We start from the raw sequence: 19,392 nt of genomic DNA on the forward strand, positions 1-19,392 counted from the left end.
CAATGAAAAATGATAAAGGGGATATCACCACCGACCCCACAGAAATACAAACTACCATCAGAGAATACTATAAACACCTCTACGCAAGTAAACTAGAAAATCTAGAAGAAATGGATAATTTCCTGGACACTTACACTCTCCCAAGACGAAACCAGGAAGAAGTTGAATCCCTGAATAGGAGGAGAGATTTTTATTATTTCCTCTTGTTCTTTTAGCTCAGCCTAACTTTAAAATAATCAATGTAGTGGCTTGCATAGTCTTCCTCACAAAGACAAAGTGTTAGGTGTTGCTTGTTTCAGGGTAAATATTGAGGTGAAGGACATGACATCTGCATCTACAAAAGCTGAATCATGGAAGCTAGAAATTGGAAGTGGTGAGGAATTTTTATGTCCTGTAGGTTGAGCTGTGGATTTTCCCTGGATTGATCTGTGTCAGCGTGGAGACTTAGGATCCACCTGGACCCTCCAAATGTGTCGTCTTTCATAGATGAGATTAGAGAAGTTCAGAGAAATGAAAGAGGACATTTTGTTTTTTTGTAGCAGCCGTTGTGGTGACTTATTGGGCATTCTCTCCTCCTCTGTGAAGACTGGGGTCTTCTCAGCCTTTGTCGGCCTGTAAAGTTCATTTGTGGTTTTTCAGTAACTTGGTGTCCTGGTTGAGGACATGTTCTGCAGGGGCTGTGGGACAAATAAAGGAAGATGATCGTGAGGAACAAGAGCCAGGAAAATGGAGCTTAAAATGAAGTACTTATCCAGAATTGGTGACACATTCCTCTGCTTTCTAGAGTTGGTTTCCCAAAGGAGACACCACAAAGATCCAGGTCAATTATATGATTTAAAAGATCCAAAGAGCCAGGATGAATGGGTTATGGGAATTGCTACTATCAAATTATCAGAGTTGGGTGTTAGACTTGGGAAGATTTTCCATCTTTGATATTCACTCTTCACATATGCCTGATCCATATTGTTGATACTGAAAGTCTTTGCCTGAGTAAAGATTATTCCTTGTAAACATCCCTGAATTCTCACTGGACAGCTTTATGTTAAGTACTTTTGCTTGACTGAAAGCTTTTTTTTGTTGATGCTGCTGAAAGGAGAAGCTTAAAACTGGCAGCCGTATTATCTATGACTAGATGGTAAGCTTTTCGAAAGCATATTAGTACTGAGGAATTCTAGCAAGTTTAGTGTCCACTTTGCCACTGACCAGAAGACATGTGTCAGACCAGCTTGGGAAGTTAGGCAGCGTGAAAATCCTGGATGTTATAAACACAGTGATAGAATTGGTGTATCACCTTTATTTCACTAATACTATCATTATTAGAATACTTAGAGTTCTGTAAGACAGACTATTTTTTTTTTTTTTTTTTTTTTTTTTCGCTCTGTCGCCCAGGCTGGAGTGCAGTGGCCGGATCTCAGCTCACTGCAAGCTCCGCCTCCCGGGTTTACGCGATTCTCCTGCCTCAGCCTCCCGAGTAGCTGGGACTACAGGCGCCCGCCACCTCGCCCGGCTAGTTTTTTTGTATTTTTTAATAGAGACGGGGTTTCACCGTGTTAGCCAGGATGGTCTCGATCTCCTGACCTCGTGATCCGCCTGCCTCAGCCTCCCAAAGTGCTGGGATTACAGGCTTGAGCCACCGCGCCCAGCCCCAAGACAGACTATTTTTAAAAATACTCTAGGCATAATTTTAGGAAGTTCCTGAGGTGATTTCCTAAAAAGAGGAATTCTTTATTTCTTAGTTTGGACTTCCATATCTTCAAACATGTCAACAAATAAAATATTAGTATGTCAAGTATCATAAAATATTTACTGAGTGTTGCTTTTGTTCTGGGGAACTCAAGACAGCTAAGAGGCCTAGCAGAAACAGTGGAAAGAAGAGCTTTATTACTTACTAATTTATTATTATAAATGCTCTCTGGCCTCGGTGGCATGTGCCTGTATTTCTAGCTACTTGGGAGGGGAGGCTGAGGTGGGAGGATCCCTTGAGCCCAGGAGTTTGAGAAAAATCGATGCCAGGTTGTCTTTTGGAGAAGCAAAGTTCAAAAATAAAATAACAAATGCTGTGAGCCAAGAGTCTTGGTGTCCAGCCATTAAATGGCGGTGTGGTCTTGGTTAGAACACTGAACCTTCCTAGAGCTAAGGTTCTTCACAGCTCTGTAAAGTGAGGGTTAGAATGAATGATGTCTGCAGTTCCAACTTTTGAAGTCTCTGAATATTTTGTCTCAAATACATTCTGAGAAGGTCCCTACCCTCAAGAAAATTCAGCTTTTCTCTAGGTTTTCTTCCATTTTGTTTGGTTCCAAAAGGAAAACTCCTTGTTGTTTACAAAGGATGATTCGACTGGAAAACGTGTTGTGCCAAAAGGAAAAGTCTCCTTCAATCCCACAACCTGAGAGACAGTCATTTTAAAAATAGGTATTAATTATTTGGACTAATTTCTGTGCATGAATTAGTATTTTTTGTGATATATATATATAAAGATATATAAGTGTGTGTGTGTGTATATATATATTTATATGTATCATTCATACTATACTGAAGCCTTGCTTTTCTCATGTAGCAGTTGAGATAATGGGTATCTTTCTGTGTCCATACATACAGACCTACCAAATGGAGTGCCACTGATTGAATGTTGTGGTTCACCAAAACACATTTTGGCCAAATGATCAATATTTGGCTAAAGTTAAAGCTAAATATCATTGTTGTAAAATAGACTGCTGGGATACAAGAAAAAAACGGAAATTAAAGAATATATTAAAATTTTAGTAGCCAGATTTAGACTAATGGGCATAGTGATTTCTGACTACTGTGAGCTATTTGATTCTTCCTATAGTCACCATACAGTACACTACACCTTTGCAATGCTAAAGTTGCTAGCTTTTAACTGAGGTGTCTAGAGGAACAAGATGTTGTTTGGCTGGCTCTGCCAGAATAGAGTACTGATGATGGTAATGTTGTTCTTCAGCAACTACGCTTGTCTTCTCAAATAGTAACTGACTAGGTAAAGACTTTCTCTCCTTATCAACCCCTACCCTTGGAGATTTGTTTCTCGGTCATGAGTTTCATGAAGCAATCCTAGAAACTGAAGCATTGTATACTGCTTGAAACATTCTTTTTGAATGTTTGCAGAAGCATATGTAAGATTGCTCTCTCTTATATTTATTTCTAATTTTCTTCCTTTTTTTGTTTGAAACAGGGTCTTGGTCTTGTTCTCTCACTCAAGCTGGAGTGCAGTGGCATGATCTCAGCTCCACTGCTGCCCCAAACTCCTGGGCTCAAGCGATCTCCCACCTCAGCCTCCAGAGTAGCTGAGGCTATAGGCGCGGGCCACCATGCCTGGGTAATTTTTTTTTTTTTTTTAAATAGAGATGAGTTCGCATTTTGTTGCCCAGGCTTATCTTGAATTCCTGGCCTCAATTGATCCTCCCACCTCAGCCTCCCAAAGTGCTGAGATTACAGGCTTAAGCCACTGTACATCCAGCCTTATTTCTATTTTTTTTATAGCATTTTTGCTTCTTCACACGATTATTTGATTTAAAAATCTCTTATTAATTTTGGCTCTAGAAATGTGGCAATAGAGGAATGTAATTGACTTTCAAAATACAACAGAATTGTCTCAATATCTCCTGTGTCTCGGCTTTGATTGCAAGCATGCCACCTTCACCATTGTTGCTGGAACAGGATGAGATGAGGCTTTTTATCACGTAAGGAAAATGTGAACTCTTCATGTACATCAGTTTTGCTACCTCCTTCCCCCTTTTAAACAGATTCCAGTAAATGCCTTCATCATAAGCAGTCATTGAATTTGTGGGCCTAATATTTTGGTATTCTTATCTACAAAGTAGTAGAATATGATGGGATTTTTATTGTTTTTTAAGCAGGCTATGTAATAGTCACCAGCTGATCTTGTTTGAGGATATCGTATAAGTACACAACAAGTCTATTCTCCAGTCTTCTGTCAGTCATACAATTAGTCTTTAATTGAAGAAGAGGGAAGACACTGCTTTGAGCTTCCTAGTTCTTTCTAGTGCCATTCTTTTCACTATGCTCCAGTTAATTCAGGACACACAGCTGTTGAATCTTATGAGTCCTAAGACACATGTCTCCATGTTTGTTCCCTTGTCAACTACAGTCGGCTGTCACTGTTCTTTTCTGGTTTTCTTCTGTACTTCTTAGTCCGATTCACCATGTCTTTAGCATGTGAGAGACCAGGAACTCTTCTGGCAGACAGATAAAGCTGGAGCAGAATGGAATGTGCTGTGAATACCCCATGCTGTCTTACTTAAAGTAGATTTCTAATTGTCCATGCATGTCCAAATGTCTGGTATATAAGATATAAAAGTAGCACATTTGGTAAATCACCATACTTTGTGTGTATGTAACAACGTAACACAGAAGAATTTTGGTAATGTGTTTTCCAGGAAGACCTTTAGTTCTAGGATTCATAGTTTCAACAGGCTTGTACACTTTCATCTTCAGTGCGAGAATCAGAGTGGTTGGTATTCTGTAGTAGTCATTTTACTAAGTTTATTACTTAAAATTAGCCAGGAAGACCAGTTGAGCCTCAGAGGTCCTGGCTGCAATAAGCTGTGATTGTGCCATTGCACTCCAGTCTGGGTGACAGAGCGAGACCTTATCTAAAACATAATAATAAAATTAGCCTCTAGGCCACATGCAGTGTCTCATACCTGTAATCCTAGGTCTTTGGGAGGTTGAGGTGGTAGGATGGTTTGAGGCCAGGAGTTTGAGACCAGCCTGGGCAATATAGCAATACCCCATCTCTACAAAAAATAATAATTTTGCTGGGCATGGTGGTGTGCACCTGTAGTCCCAGAAACTTGGGAGGCTGAGATGGCGGAAATCACTGGAGTCTAGGAGTTTGAGGCTGCAGTGAGCTCTGATCATGCCACTGCACTCCAGCCAGGGTGACAGAGTGAGACCCCATCTCTACTAAAATAAAATAAGCCTCTATATGCTTTATCTGTAAGGATTTTTTAAAGCCTTCTTTAAATTGTGTTATATTTTGAAGTTTTATTCCTGAAAACAAAATGTGTTATATTTAGGTAACTCATTTTTCTCCAACATTTTCTTCTTTGTATTCTTTATGTGTATTTTATTTTGTGTGCATCAAAGATGACTTCATGGATGTCATTGTTTATGATGTGATACTTTTTCCTGTTCTTGAAATTTTGACATGGCAAAATTACAAAATCCATGTCTCATGTCCCCAATATCTTAATCTCTGTGGATCTTTTTCAGTTAACTCTTGTTTCTTTTTTCTTTTCTCTTAGTTTTCTACTATTTTGATCTCATCTTTTGGTAGGCCTGATCATTTTTAATGAATTTTGGACATTGTAAATTAAAAATTGTAGAGATCATTGGAGGATATTGATAGTGTCATTTTCCTCCAAAAATGATTTACTTTTGCTTGTAGGCAGGATCAGAGATCGAGCCGACTCACAGCTGGACCTCAGACTTGGTGAGGGCTGGTCAATGCCTACTTTACTCCTCCTTACAGGATGCAGTTATCAGCGGGTCCTGCCTGAAAGCCTTGGTTTTCCAAGACTTCCTCATCCATTGGCCCCGAACTCCAGTTTTTGTCTACCTGGTGCTGTAAGACTGGCAGAGCTTTCTTCAGCTCTACGACCTCCTGGGTTGTTTTTTAGCCTTGCATTAGGGGGATAAGCAGCCCTAAATGTTAGCCTAACCTCCTTGTATGCTTCTCTTCTCTCCAGGAATTTTGTCCAAGTCCTCAGTGCCTTGGTAGCTCTGATATCTTCAGATAAGACTTTTGGGGTCTTTTTGGGTAGGGGTGCCTGGTTCCTCATTCTCAGCAAGAAGACTGGTAGAATAAGATAGTCATTGTTGGAATTTTACCTATATTTTTAAGTGAATATTCAGATATTAAAAATAAGTGTCATAGCTTACCTTATTTGCATTACTGAATCTTGTACCAATTACATATTAATCTGTGAAATCATATGATCACGTCTAATATAGAAGTTCAAGAATGTCAAAAACAACACTCAATAAAGCATTCAGCAATTTGGCCAGTTTTTAAAAAATCTACTAGATTTTAAATTCATACATCAGTCATTTACTTCATATATATTAGCAATCATATTTCACGTATTCTCCCCTTTTCCTATTTTCCTACTGGGTTGCTTTATTCTAATTGATTTGTGGAAGTTTTGTATCTAATATGCAAAGAACTTCCACATATTCTTTGCCAATAATATGTGCTACAAATATTACTTCTCAGCCTGTCATCTTTCGAGTTTGTTTATAATTCCTGTAATTCAAAAAATTTTATTTTTATGTATTAAAATTTTTTCAGCAGCCAAAATTTGCCCTCCCGTTTCTAGATAATAATAAATTCATCCCTGCTTTCTTGTTATAATTTCCTTTTTTTCTAAACATTTAAATACCTGATTCATGCAAAATATGTTTTACATCTGAGAAATGAGATATTGGGAACTAGCCTAGTTCTCACATGGCTGGTCAGTTGCTTTAACACCGTTAAAGTGATTTCTCCACAGATCTCATCTGCCACTCTTACGGTATCTAAGTATCCACATACCTGGGTCTGTTTCTAGACACTCTTCTGTGCTTATTTTTTTCACCAGTGACTATCCATTTTATTTATTGAGACTTTTGAATATATTTTTATAATCAATAAGACAACTTCTTTACCCTTTTTTAAAAAGCATACCTTAGTTTCATATATTCTAAAAAATGAATGAGTAGTTTTGACAAATGAAATCTTCTTGGGATTGAATACTGAATTTGTAGACCTCATTAGGTGAAACTGGTATCTTGATACTGTTGAGTTTTTTGTCTTTCTTTTTAAGTTTTATTTTTTAAAGTTTCTTTTAATAAATGTTTATTCCCGATTCATTCCTAGGAATTTTTTGTATGTTATTGCTATTATGAATGAGATATTTTCTTCCATTTTGTTTTATTTATTTATTTATTTTGAGACAGAGTCTTGCTCTGTCACCCAGGCTGGAGTGCAGTGGTGCAATCCTGGCTCACTGCAGCCTTCGCCTCCCAGGTTCAAGCAATTCTTCTGACTCGGCATCCTAAGTAGTTGGGACCACAGGTGCCCGCTACCACCCCTGACTAATTTTGTTTTTTTTTTTTCCCCCGAGATGGAGTCTTGCTCTGATGCCCAGGCTGGAGTGTAGTGGCACAATCTCAGCTCCTCAGCCTCCTAGGTTCAAACAGTTCTCCTGCCTCAGCCTCCAGAGTAGCTTGGGATTACAGGCATGTGCCACCATGCCTGGCTATTTTTTGTATTTTTAGTAGAGACGGGGTTTTACCATGTTGGCCAGGCTGGTCTCGAACTCCTGACCTCATGATCCACCCGCCTCGGCCTCCCACAGTGCTGAGATTACAGGGATGAGCCACCATGCCCAGCCTAATTTTTGTATTTCTGGTAGAGACAAGGTTTCACCATGTTGGTCAGGCTGGTCTTGAACTCCTGACCTCAAGTGATCCACCTGCAGAAGTGCTGGGATTACAGGTGTGAGCCACTGCACCCGGCCTATGCCATAACTTTTGAGGGATCAAATTTATTTACCAGTGACTAAGATTAGTGATTTTATCTTTTTTTCTTGGTCCTTTTGCCATTTGGTAAGATGAAATGCACTGAAGATTAATCTTACCAAATGTTAACGTTGTCATCTGTGTGTTTTGTGATTTTGGAAATGGAGTTGGAGGTATGTTCCAGTTTTATCCTTGTCTCTCCCTTTGAGTTTGAGCACTTCAGAAATGGCACTTTTGCTCTAGCAGGGAAATTCAGAGAACTGAGAGTTTCCTTTGGCTTTTGCGTAATTTTTTTTTTCCCTGTTCCTAGGGGACTCCTTCTCACAGTTCCGGTTTGCTGAGGAGAAAGAATGGGATACTGAAGCTTCTTGTCCAAAACAGGTAAGATAAGAGTTGTCTTAAGTGTGGACTGGCTTTTCTTCAAGGCTGAAGGCTAATACCTTTTACATTCTTGTGACAGAGTCTTCATGTAGAAAAGAGTAGAATTTTTATATAGTGTACTCTCAGCTAAACTTTTCAGAACATTTTCAGGGGGCTGAAATTCCACAAGTCCTTGAAGCGAGAGTACACTTTTCTACCTGGCCACCTGTGTGAATTATGCGGCACACATGGACTGGGTCTCGAGGTAGAAACTCGATAGCTGTGATTTTGACAGAGTGGATTACTTTGCCATTTGGTCTTCCTCCTTTGCCACTCTTGACGATTCCCTTTAGAGTTGGAAATTAGTTTTCTCCCTCACTGTTTTTGGTGTTAGGTTGAGAAAACCCTTAACCTTATAGCTTTAAATAATACTTCTACAATTAGGAGAATAGAAGTATAAAATAAAGGCAAATATTGTAGAAGTCTTTCATCAAGTCTCTAAACCCCAAATGCCTTATTTTCTTTGTGTGTATGTAATATTTTCTTCCCAAGGAGTTCTGATTATTTTCCAAGCGGGCTTCCACTAATTCTTTTCATATAAGAGATGACAGATATTTTCCCCCTTTTAGGATGCACATAGGGACATAGTGGTGGCTTGTGATATGCTCCCCAACTCCAGGGCTAGAGCATACTGTCTGATAAACTGATTAGCATCTGCCCCCAGCTTCAGAGAGGTGGCTGAAGCTGCAGATGCGAAGCCCATAGGCAGTGTCCTCCCTGTTCTGCTCCCAGATCAGCATATGCGCTGTGGGTGGCTTGTTTGATCTCTGGGCCAGTTTTAAGCTCACTTGTTTGGGATGGCCTCTGACTCATACAGATTATGAGGAGGGGAGTCTCTTGGAAAATGACTGCCTGGCACTTTACAAAGAGCGTGTTATATGTGCCATAGAAAAAGGTGAGAATTACATTTGTCTTTGCTAAGTCTGGGTCTACGCCTGATGTACTTGTTAGAATTCTAGGACACAGCAAAGATAGATTGTTGAGGAATATGGTAGAAGCCAAACAATTTGCATTTCATCTCCTTTTGAACCACATTGATTACCAAAGAATATTTCAAGTAGCTTCGGAGTTTCAAATAATTCTAAGCTTCGTCCTTCATCAGAACATAGAGCACTGGTTTACTAAATGTTTTTATTAAATGGAGCTTATTCAAAGTGAATGAGACAGACCCTGCCTGTTCATTGCTCTTGGCCCCTTACCTGGGCACACTGGCTGACCTGTAGTATGGTAGATGCTCAACAGATATCTACCTAATACGTGCACAAGAATACAACCTAAAATAAGGGGTGCGATAAATGAATTAACAGTACTCGGAGAGATAGTTACTTTGCACTGGAAGTGATTGGAATTGGTACCGTGGGGAAAAGATCATTTGAATGGGTCTTGGTAGACAAGCGTGACTCTGGTAGGTCCTGTCCGAGGAAACAACATGAAAATGGGTAAGATCAGGAAAACGAGGTTACCCGCAGAGAAGGGTGTGGCCAGAGTGTAGTGTTCCCAGGGGAGGAGGCCTCAGTGGCAGGCGTGGGCTAATTAGTACCAGCAGTCTCAGACCTGAGTGTGAATTCTGGATCTAAGACTTGGGTAAACTTTTTCCTTCTCTGTTGCTTCACCAGTAAAATGGAGGTAATAAGAAGGATTAAATTAGATAATAAATAAAAAGCCCTTGAGTGCAGTTCCTGATGCATATGCAACACTCAAAATGAGCTCTTTTATTACTCATATTATTTGTTAACAAAGTTTTGTTTAGCAAGAATATGGAAATGGTTAGATTTAACTTCAGCCGCATTGGGAAGGATGGGGAGGGACTGAACGGGTGAGATGAGAGGTTAGGGGCGGGGAAACTGATAAGGAGGATGTGGTGTTGGACGGAATGGGAAAGAGCGAGAGCCCGAGGGCGTGCAGCCAGTGGGCGTGGGACACAGGTTACTCACAGACAGGACTTGAGCGGAGGATGGGGTCCACTGTGGTCACTGGCCAGATGTGAGACACAAGGACAGGAAAGATTTGCAGTGACACTATGCTTTCTAGCTTGAGTAACTAGGTGGGTGGTGGTGCTATGAATGGAACAAAGTAAGAGCAGAAAGAAGTTAAGTTTGATTTTGAACAGTTCGAGTTGGAGGTAGGACATGTCTGAAACTGAATTCATTTCCCCATCGAAACAATTTCCTGTCTGACTCAACTCCTCACTAAATTTTCTTCCTTGTTGATGTAAGAGAAAAAACTGGATATATATAATACATACTATATATAATTAGATACTATATGTTGAGTGCATTATATATTATATATTATATATATGTACACACACACATATATGTAATTTGTTGTTGTTCCTTTTACCATCCCATGTCCTCAGTGTGACCAGTGGTGCAAGACAATAGAGAGGGGCCGGGCGCAGTGGCTCATGCCTATAATCCCATGATTATAGGGATCATGGGAGGCCGAGGTGGGCAGATTCCCTGAGGTCAGGAGTTTGAGACCAGCCTGGCCAACATGGTGAAACCCCGCCTGTACTGAAAATACAAAAATTAGCTGGGCGTAGTGGTGCAAGTCTGTAATCGCAGCTACTTGAGAGGCTGAGGCAGGAGAATTGCTTGAACCAACAAGGTGGAGATTGCAGTGAGCCGAGATCGTGCCACTGCACTCCAGCCTGGGCAACAGAGAGACTCCATCTCAAAAAAAAAAAAAAAAAAGGAAAAGTAGAAATACGCTGTGTCTTTGCAGTTAAAGGGAGTGGGAGTTTGACAGGGAGACATGTCCAAAATCCTCAAGGGAGTCCTGGCAGGAGAGGGACCGGGTGTCACGGCTTGGACTTGGCGTTCATTGCTCTGTGGCGGATACACAGGGTGAAGGGACACAGGCCAGCAGTCAGGGTGCTCTGATCTAGCTGTTGGCCTCCATGACCACAGGCGTGTTGGTGTCTTACATCCGCAAGTGGGATTCTCACAGCTCTCCTTTGGACAGGGTGGGCACCATGTAAAGAGGGGATGAGTGGGAAGATCATTTCCCTGGGTGAACCAACAGATTTATTTTTTAAATCACCTCGGTTTTTAAATTCCAGATTAAATTTCTGTTGACATGGTGACTTATCCAGTAGGACTTCTTTGAGCAGCTGCTGGGGGCTGAGCGAACTGCTAGGTGCTGAGTTATATGCGACCGTTCCTGAGGGCCTGGCTTTTAAAGGCAGATTCCTGGCTCCCACCACCCCCACCCCACCCAGAGAGTCCACTTCTGTGGGTAAGGCCTGTGAACCTATATCTTAAAAAGCTGCCCAGCTTATTATTCCACCATACCGTGTACGTATGGTCTCTGGGCCCCAGGCGCATATGGACAGTAAGTCCTGTAGATTCTGGGGAAGATGTAATGGTCTGATTAAAGGCTATGTTTCTTAGCTGCAAAGTGAAGTATATAGCAGGTTCTTTTCTCACTAATGAGTGTGCCTTTATACAGGTACTGAGACTCAGAGCTCAGATTCCTGGCCAGAGAGGAAGCTTCAGGCCTGCAGATTCTTACCACACAGACAGGGTCCTGTGCACACTGATGGCAGAGAAGTGGGACAGAAAGGCTTTGTCCTATAGTCAGGACTGGCTCCCCTCTCCCAGCATTGGCATGTCTCCTTTCTCTTTACACCCCACCCGCCACAGCATCCTTAGTGGGTGTTGTCTGCTCCTGTCTGTGGCCGGATGTCGTAGGCCAGGTCCTCTACCCCAACTGTGAGTGGCTGCCAGGGTTGACCAGGTTGACATGGGAGCTGGGTTACCCAGGCAAAAATAATGCACCGAATACTTTAAAACATGTAGAAAATGCTGATTTATTATTATTCCAATTAAACCTATTTTAAAAATTCACAGTTTAGCATTAAAAGCAATTCACTGCAGCTAACTTTATTATCTAAGGCTTTCTTCAGCTTCAGACCTTTATGGGGCAAACTGGTGACCACAAAAGAAAGCCTTCTTACAAAGTGGCTTTAAAAAAAGTTTTTATTTTTTGTTTTTTGAGGAGACCAGCTCCTTTGAAATCTTCATACCACCTGTCAGCCCCATCTCACTGCCTAAACGGCCCTTTCCTCTTCTGTCCAAGGCCAGCAGTGTGAATTCAGTGAAGGGATCAGGTTAGATTTCATTAAATGCTTGCTTTTCTTTCAGCTTGTTAGTCATTGCAGAAGACTCCACAGTTTCCAGGTTACTGGGCAGTCTTCTTTTTTTTTTTTTTTTGAGCTGGAGTTTCACTCTTGTTGCTCAGGCTGTTGTGCAATGTCACGATCTCGGCTCACTGCAGCCTCTGCCTCCCAGGTTCAAGCGATTCTCCTGCCTCAGCCTCCTGAGTAGCTGGGATTACAGGCATCAGCCACCATGCCCGGTTAATTTTTTGCATTTTTTAGTAGAGACAGAGTTTCACCATGTTGGCCAGGATGGTCTCCAACTCCTAACCTCAGGTGAATCCACCTGCCTTGGCCTCCTGAAGGGCTGGGATTCCAGGCATGAGACACTGCGCCCGGCCTGGACAGTCTTGATGGGAGGGTGATCATTGCCCTATTTGCTCTGACAGTGTGAGCTGTGGCTCAAGAAGGTAGCTTTGGTTTTACTGATCATAATGTGGAGACGCAGAAACTTTTAACACATCAAGTGTGATGTATGATGTGTCTTATTCCTAGCCAGATACCTCCAGTGGATTATTTATTTACAGTTTCTTCTTTTATTTCCAAAAGGTCATACTTAATTGTCACCTGATATTTTCTTTTTAATCTATATATAGAATTCAGCATTTTACGTGGATAGTGAGTTATTGGTTCGAGCCCTTCAAGAGCTGCCTCTCTCCCTCCGACTCAACGTTGCTGCTGAACTGGTCCAGGTAAAAATCCTGAAGCCCTCTCGAAGCGGGTGGATTAGGGCAGGAGGAGAAAAAGAGGGAAACCCTTCCCTCAGCAGGATGTCTGTGTCAGCTTCCCTTTATAAAACTGAAGGTTTCATATCAAGGTAAAGTTTAAAGGAGAATCCAAAACGTTTTCGAGGTTACTTTTTTACATTTTATATTTGAAACATTTTAAAGGATCAAATGTAGTGGAATTGAGTGAAATGTAAAATATAAAGTCTGGCTATTTTACTCAAAATATTTAGGCATCATCCTGCTGTGTGTTCAACACTAGGGACACGGTGAACAGGCAGACGTGGTTCCTGCCTTTCTGGAACTTCATCTATTGGGAAGGATGAATATTAATCAAATAGTCACACAAACATATACAAACTGTAATACGTCGTGTGAAGTACAGTGTGTTTTTAGAGTAAGTCGGTTTCTCGTGTGGTGTGGTTAGGAATGGCTTTCCTGAAGCAGTCATAGATGAGCTGAGGTCTAAAGCATAAGGACATTTGAGCTGCAATTTAAACGAGAAAGACCCACTCAGCTCTGCATTAACAAAAGCGACGCTGCTGCTGAGTAGAGAAGACTGTGGGGACGGAGTGCATGCGTGGGGGTGAGTCTGCATGTGCAGGTGCACACGCGCAGAGCAGGTGAGGGAGGCACATGGGGAGGCTGCTGCACAGGTGCAGGTGGGTAGTACTGTTGCTTGGACTACAGTAGTGATGGTGGAGATGGCAGAGATGTACTGAGGTATTTCAAAGGTACAATTAACAGGATTTGGCGATATGTTGGAAATTGGGAGAGAGTGGTCAATAAAAAATTCAAGATTTTCCAAATTGTGCAACTCAGTGGTAGGCAGGATCAGGAAGGGTGAGTTTTGGACTTGATGAGTTTGTGCCTCTGAGATATCCAAGTGGAAATAATAGTCAACTGGATGTAGAACTATAAAGTTCAGCATTAAGGGCTAGACATACACACTCAGGAGATAACAGGATGAAGTGATAATTGATGAACTAAGAGACGGGGAGGCCCGAAGACTATGCCATGAAGAGCTTCAAAATTCTGGCACAATTAAAAAAAAAAAAAAGTGAAACCCTGGGACGTACTGATTTTAAATAGAATCCTAGCAACTGAAGTTATCAACTTCCTTCTGCGGCTGAATGTGATGCTAAGCTTGAGCGTAGCAATGAATTGGTTACCCACCCATTTGCTGTAGTGCATTTACTAGTCTAACATTTGGGGCAGCAGGCAGAGTACAGGGATGGAGGACAGTTAGGGACAGGGTAGAGAACTAGAAAAAACTGCATTTGCCACTAATGGGGGAATGTCCTGGGGGGTCTTTGGAAACATTTGGGGGTGTTTGGGAGAGCTCTAGTGAGATGTCCAGTGATGTTCAAAGTTCTGAAGTGCTTGGCTTGATCTCACAGGAGGAGGAATGTTTAGCAGAACTCACCAGGGAAAGGCTGAGATAAAGGCTTCAGGACTCAGGACAGAGAGGAAGTGGTGGTTGTGAGTGTTTGAAAGTGAAGGATGTAATGTCAGTGGCAGGCATTAGAGTAAAGGTATAAAATAATTACGTGACTTTGAAATCCTGGTTAAATCACTTAAAAACATTTCTCCCCAACCCATGCTGCAGCGCAGGATTCTCTACCTTGTCCGCACATTAGAATCACCGGGGGAGTTAAAAACACACAGACACCCACCCCAGACCAATTAAATGACTCTGAGATTAGAACAGAGGACCATGTCCCAGCATTGCCCCGTACAACTGACTATGCTGGACATTTATTCCTGTTTGTATATAAAGCCATACCGTCTTCCATGTCTGCTCAGGATGTTTATGTAAAAATAAGGGGTCAGGACCTCCAGTGGAGGTTGAACCTGCCCCTGTGAGGCCTTGCTAGTCCCCGGAGCCTTCCCTCGAAAGCAGTCATTCTCAGCCTTAGATCGTAACCTTATATTACAGTCACCGGGGGAGTTTGTCACTTTTATTAAAGTATCACATCGATTCAGAAAAATGCACATGTGAGTATAACCATGGAATGAGCATCCGGATGCTCAGAATATTGTCAGCACCCCAGAAGCCACCGTTCAGACGCCCTCCAAGTCACTGTCTCCCCAAAAGGCACTCACTCGCCTGGCCTCTAATACTGTGGTTTGTTTTTGAACATTTTACAAATATAATCATCGAATTGTGTATTTTCTTTTGTGTCTGGCATTTTTTACTGGATGTTGGTAAGAGACTCTTCCTGGTGAATTTGTTCCTGTACCTTTATATTAGTGCACTTAAATACAATGAACAGATCTGATTTGCTAATTACTTCTTGGGGACATTTTACAGATGTTCATGTCTCGTTACAGATTGAAGTGTTAAAGCCAAATAGCCCTGTGGTCCTCTGGCAGTTTCCAGGCCAGCACTAGGAAGACGTGGATCTTTTAATTCCAAATCTGAGCTAGTTAGCACGTGGTCGAGGTGGGGAGAGTGGGAGGCACAGTGCTGGCATGTCTCAGTGGGGTCTCCCACATTTACCCCAGATGTTAGGAAGGGTGCCCGCCAGGGCCTGGAAAGGGGCCACTTTGTGAACTATCCAAATTGAGTTTCCTGTGTCACCAAGTTTGATGGCTTCCTTTAGCCTCCTATGTATTTACTTAAGCCAAGATGGCAAGACTCACATTTTTAACTCAGTTTTTATACTTCTCTTTCAGGCCACAGTTCCTTTAGAGCTTCCTCAGGTGAAACCAAAGAGAACTGATGATGGCAAGGGACTAGGGATGCAGTTAAAGGGGCCTTTGGGGCCTGGAGGAAAGGGGCCCATCTCTGAGCTAAAATCTGCAGCTGCTGGCTGCCCTCTGTTGCTGGGCACAGACAACCCAAGACCGGGTCCTTCAACGGATTCTCAGAAACCCACTTCCCCACTGCAGTCAGCAGGAGACCATTTGGAAGAAGAACTAGATCTGTTGCTTAATTTAGATGCACCTGTAAAAGAGGGAGATAACATCTTACCAGATCAGACATCTCAGGACCTGAAATCCAAGAAAGATGGGGAGGTGGCCCAAGAGGAGGAAGGTATGGCTTTCCTTTTATTCCCCATGAATCTTGATTCTGGTGTTTTTTCAAGAACAGCCCCACCCGCATCACATCCGCACACATCCCTCTCGGTGTCTGACATTGATCCAGTGTTGTCCACTGACATCTATTTCTGTGCTCACATCTCTGCTTCACCCTGAGCTGACCTTTCTGACAACCTTCCTCTCACTCGACGCACCGAGCTTCCAAAGCTGCTACGTGCCTGACTGCAGTAGAAACCTGGGGCTGCAAATGGAATTTCCGCTATCACAAGGCATTGGGATACCTGTAGCCTTCAGCCGTTCGGCAGTGGACCTTCTACTCGACTGACAGGCCACCTCTTCGTACTTTTTTCTTGCTATTTCAATCTTACATTTTGACAAAAGAACGTCACATTCTAATTTCTGCATGTCCTGTGAGAGGTGGCCCATCTGGTGTAGGGGGGCCCGGGGTGACTGCCACATCCATGTATTGCATTTAAGATCCTTGGATTTTCCAGGACTGCTGCAATAATAGTAAAGAGAAAACTGAGCTGTTGGTCTTTAAAAAAAAAAAAAAAACCCAACTAGCAAGGTGTGAAGTTCAACTTCAGAATAAAGAGGGAAACCTCTACCCAGCTTTATTTGTTCAGAAATGACTGTATCATCTTAGGGAGTAACAATGACGAGAATGTTTCCCCTTGTTGTAAGGAAAGTAATAATTAGGGCTGGATTCTATCTGGGAACAAACCTGAGGGAAGCATCTGAGGGTGTTAACATTGTTTTTATTTCCCCAGTTTGTGCAAAACCATCTGTGACTGAAGAAAAGAACGTGGAACCTGAGCAACCAAGTACATCCAGACATGTTACCGAGGAAGAGCTGGAAGACTGGTTGGACAGCATGATTTCCTAAAATGGGGAAAAAAAGTGCCTGAAGCAAATCTTGGTTGCCTTCTAAGGGCAGGTGGGCATAAGGCTGTCCTTCAGGAACAGCCAGTTTACAAGCATGCCCCAAGCTAGTGTGTTCCATTGTGCTCACAGCAGTAAATGCCTACCTCTGTGTTTGACATCTGAAAGAATACATTGAAGCAGCTTGTTGCATTTGTTTTTCTGGCTTAGTAATCTAATAGATTCCCTCAAGGGTGGGATATATACTCTGGCCCTTGTTTCTAGCCTCCTTCCTTGCAGTGTTTACAGCATAGCAGGTGCTGCTGCTGATTAAGAGAATAGATGCAAACAAACAAGGCTTGCATTTGGCCAAAATAAACAAATGCTGGTCTGTCCAGTTTTTCTCTTTCTTGTGTGGGGCCCTGGGCAATTTGTCTCATGTCCCCTTTCCCAGCGGTCACAGAGGAGCTGTAGAATCAACCAGAAGTGGTACATTCCAAGAGGCCAAACCATAGAGATGTTGGTATGTATTACTTTATTGCAGTGGGCACTTCATTGTATTTGAGGAGATTCACCTCAACATAGCAGCTCCACTACTTACAAGGACCATAAAGCATTACTCCATTTTGGCATAAGGTTGAGATTTTTTCTGAAGTTTCAGTACAGTACTTTTCTTCTAATAACAGCAGTTGACCGCTGTTACTAAAAAAACTTGTATGAATAGCCTTCAAGTGCAGTTTCATAAAGTAAGACAGAAGATCACAACTAATGAATGGAACTGTCCTTCTGGAACACAAACATAAAAAACTTGCATAGCTATATCTAAAGAGGTTTTAAGGCACTTAATCGATATTTCAGTGTCGACAAAGTGTCGGGTTTTTTTCCTATTTCTTTAACTGCTTAAAGCTTTTCTGGATACAGTCACTAGCAAGTACCATGGGAAAAAATTAATTAGACTGCAGTTAACATTATCTTTTGTAGTTCAGACCCTATGAGTCACAAGTTGGATACCATGGTGACATTCAAGTGTTTAAAATTTCAGGTATTACACACATTCGAGACTTCATAATTCACTAGCCCTTTCCCTAATGCTGCCATCCCAACAAACAAAAACTTGAAGGCATTTGCCTAGAGATGACTTGATTCTTCACCATCCTTAACATTTCTTAAACATTTTGACAGGTTCTCTCCCACAGTATATGTCCATTAGGCACAAAAAGCCAAATCAGTTTCAAAATAGCACAGATTTTTAGCAAACAGCTTTTTTAAGGGAGGCATTTAGAAAATGTCACATTTCAGATATGTTGCAGAACTGTAAAAGGAGGACTTTATTTCATGGGAAGTTGACTGTCCAGAATTGTGGTGCTTCCTTCATTCAGATTTATCCAAGCTGATCTTCATACTGTTTACGAAAGCAGTCACCGGCTGGGAAGAAATCCCAGCACCTTTCTTGGTACATCTTCCAGACATAAGATTCCTGAAATAATGGGAACAATGGGTGCTTATTTCTAAACCACAGTAAGCGAAAACCCAGTTTGTTTTTACCCTCTGATGTGAATTTATATGAGGCCAAACCTGCACATTCATTCTTGCTCTATTCTGCTGTTTGGGGAGCAAGAAGCCGTGTCTCCCTGACACACGCTGGCAGGGAAGCAGAAAAATCCCCTTGTGCCCCAAACAAAACTGAAACCAATCAATGTGTGCCACTAAAACTACTTAACGATTTAGCAATAAGCTGATTCCACACCATTGGTGGAAGACGGAGGAATGCATGAGGGAAAGTTTATTGCTAAATCCAGATCTGGAAACCGGCGACCTCTGCCAAAGAAAGATATTTGATATGTTTGTTTGGTATTGATATTTGAATAATTTGATAACTGACGTTTATCCTCCCTTGTTCTCTACCTTTATGTTTCTTTTTCACATTTAGTCACAAAATTTGACACATCCTCTCACATGCACACCTCCAGGCTCCTGTGTCACCCACACATGAGCTCGTTATCTTTCTTAGGCTCTCTCACTCCGTTGTACTCCGATTTTTCTGCTTTGTTACAGCCACCCACTCCATTCCTCATTGTCTTTTTCCTCTGTAATGTTCTCCCCACCTCCAGCTCTTCTAGTCTGAAGCAGTAGCTATAAGCGTTTGGAAAATGACAGTGTTTGTTGGGAAGGATAATCAGGAGGACCTTGGCTTCTTACTAAGTCACGAAAAGGTAATGGAAAAATGCATACATGGGATTAATGGGGCCATCTATCTATTTCAGATAGACTATGCCCTATGCCCTATGCAGTCTCAAGGTTTAGCAAAGGGAGATCTAACACAGGGGTATGATTCTTAATTGAAGGCATTTTGTTTCTCACCTGACCCGTGTGCTCTGTTTCATCTTTATTAATCAAATACATCAGGAAGAACCTGGAACGAGGAAAAAAGATAGTATTAGATACTCTGGTCAAGACCCAAGTTCATTCGCATGGATTAACTGTAATCAGGGCTCAGAAAGGCTGTTTGGTCCCACGCTGTCTACAGTGACTTGAAGAATCAGGGAACGGTGGCATAAGGACGCACACCATCACTTGTGTCCATCATAGTAGCACACATGAATCTCGAAATTAGCCACTTCGTGAGGAGAGATG

General features: G+C 41.9%; 2 protein-coding genes across 2 annotated transcripts in view; one reads left to right on the forward strand and one right to left on the reverse strand.

Annotated features, from left to right (window-relative positions):
• AVEN (apoptosis, caspase activation inhibitor) overlaps positions 1-17,155 on the forward strand; it is a 186,480-nt gene extending 169,325 nt beyond the window's left edge. The window contains exons 3-6 of the mRNA XM_011989130.1: positions 7,856-7,926; positions 12,724-12,819; positions 15,532-15,892; positions 16,668-17,155. Of these exons, the coding sequence (XP_011844520.1) occupies positions 7,856-7,926; positions 12,724-12,819; positions 15,532-15,892; positions 16,668-16,783 (644 nt within the window). The 3' untranslated portion in view covers positions 16,784-17,155. The remainder of the gene's footprint in view (positions 1-7,855; positions 7,927-12,723; positions 12,820-15,531; positions 15,893-16,667) is intronic.
• A 123-nt stretch (positions 17,156-17,278) lies between these two features.
• The window catches only part of RYR3 (ryanodine receptor 3), a 403,627-nt gene continuing 401,513 nt past the window's right edge, over positions 17,279-19,392 (reverse strand). The window contains exons 106-107 of the mRNA XM_011989131.1: positions 19,120-19,171; positions 17,279-18,235 (exon numbers count right to left, since the gene is read on the reverse strand). Coding sequence (XP_011844521.1) covers positions 18,140-18,235; positions 19,120-19,171 — 148 coding nt within the window. The 3' untranslated portion in view covers positions 17,279-18,139. The remainder of the gene's footprint in view (positions 18,236-19,119; positions 19,172-19,392) is intronic.

The sequence above is a fragment of the Mandrillus leucophaeus genome, unplaced genomic scaffold, assembly GCF_000951045.1.
Source record: "Mandrillus leucophaeus isolate KB7577 unplaced genomic scaffold, Mleu.le_1.0 Scaffold347, whole genome shotgun sequence".
NCBI classification, from domain to species: domain Eukaryota; kingdom Metazoa; phylum Chordata; class Mammalia; order Primates; family Cercopithecidae; genus Mandrillus; species Mandrillus leucophaeus.